Source organism: Diachasma alloeum, unplaced genomic scaffold (assembly GCF_001412515.2).
Source record: "Diachasma alloeum isolate Michigan unplaced genomic scaffold, Dall2.0 Dall_scaffold_00213, whole genome shotgun sequence".
NCBI lineage: Eukaryota > Metazoa > Arthropoda > Insecta > Hymenoptera > Braconidae > Diachasma > Diachasma alloeum.
In genome coordinates this window covers 2231841-2233051 of record NW_021680378.1, presented here as the reverse complement: position 1 = coordinate 2233051, position 1211 = coordinate 2231841, and the positions used below count along the sequence as shown (strand labels likewise).

At 37.0% G+C, this 1211-nt stretch overlaps 1 protein-coding gene across 1 annotated transcript in view; it reads left to right on the top strand.

Annotated features, from left to right (window-relative positions):
* Window positions 1–793: 793 nt before the first annotated feature.
* Window positions 794–1211, top strand: part of LOC107037003 (lysosomal acid phosphatase-like) — a 3700-nt gene continuing 3282 nt past the window's right edge. Inside the window, exon 1 of the mRNA XM_015255309.1 lies at window positions 794–1033. Coding sequence (XP_015110795.1) covers window positions 794–1033 — 240 coding nt within the window. The remainder of the gene's footprint in view (window positions 1034–1211) is intronic.

The window sequence follows — 1211 nt, the reverse complement described above, 5'->3', positions numbered from 1 at the left end:
CTATTTATTATGATTGATGTTATTAATGGTGAACAATGAAGTTTTACAACCGCGAGTATCGGTTGATTAAATTAATTTGGGCTTATTGATTGTTCAGTTCAAGTATTTATGTTTTTTTGGAAATTCAAATTATAACTGTAGAATTATGTTCACCACTATATTATCGTTAATTTTTTATACTGTTGTTTAAGACCTAGTTTAAGTGGCGCAGGTAAAAAATCCCAGTGGATTTGTCGAAGTTTGAATGTCGCAGTTGAAAAATCTCAGTTGAAATGTCCTAGTTGCTATGATGTCGTAGTTGAAATGTTGTCCAGTTAATAACTGGTGGAGCCTCTTCAATTATGGCGGCATGGCGGGAGACGACCATTATCTTATTAGGTAAATCATTAAAAAATTCCAACGTTCACTATTCAAAAATTTATTATCGTAATGTCATCATTTTTATGCCACCGAATTACTGATTTTCTATTTTATATTTCCTCACAATTTGTAAACAAGGTCCTGACGTCACCCTGTATATGACGAGAAAAGTAATTTCCCACTTCCTTTTTTTTTGCAGAAAGGAAAACAGAACGCTGTGAGAGTAGGGCGAAACTTGCGTATGAACTATGGCGGATTATTTTCACCCAAGCAGAAATTTTCGTTACAATTGCCGAGTGACACAACTTATTTCCGAGCAGCGGATCTTTCGCCGTCAAAGCAAACAGCCCAACTAATAGCACTCGGAATGCTCGCAGTGAATCCCCTCATTGATGAAACATTCTTCTTGTCGTCCGGCTTAGTACTTAACTCAATGCCGAACATCGAAATGGATCTCGATGTAAAAGTGCGGACTGAGGATACACTATTCTTCAGCTGGTTAAATTGTCCATGGTATAAAAAAGAGTTTCTCGAAAGAGAAACCAAGGAAATTTCAATGATGAAACAAAAAGATGTATCGAAAGCCCTTTTCAAGGATCTGTCGGATTATACAGGGACTCAATTTAACAGTACCATTCAGGGTTGCCTGCTGTATAACTATCTTCGTGCAAAGGTTCGAAACTTTTCGTTTTCATCCTTAAGGAATTATTTTAATGAAAATAATTATCTAAAGTTCTTTCGTCCAAATAGGGGGCGTTTATTAATCACATGATGCGATTTTTTATAATTTTTGATCCCCTCTCCCTACCCCTTGGTAACCTACAGTGTTGTTTTGACCCTCCCCCCCCCCC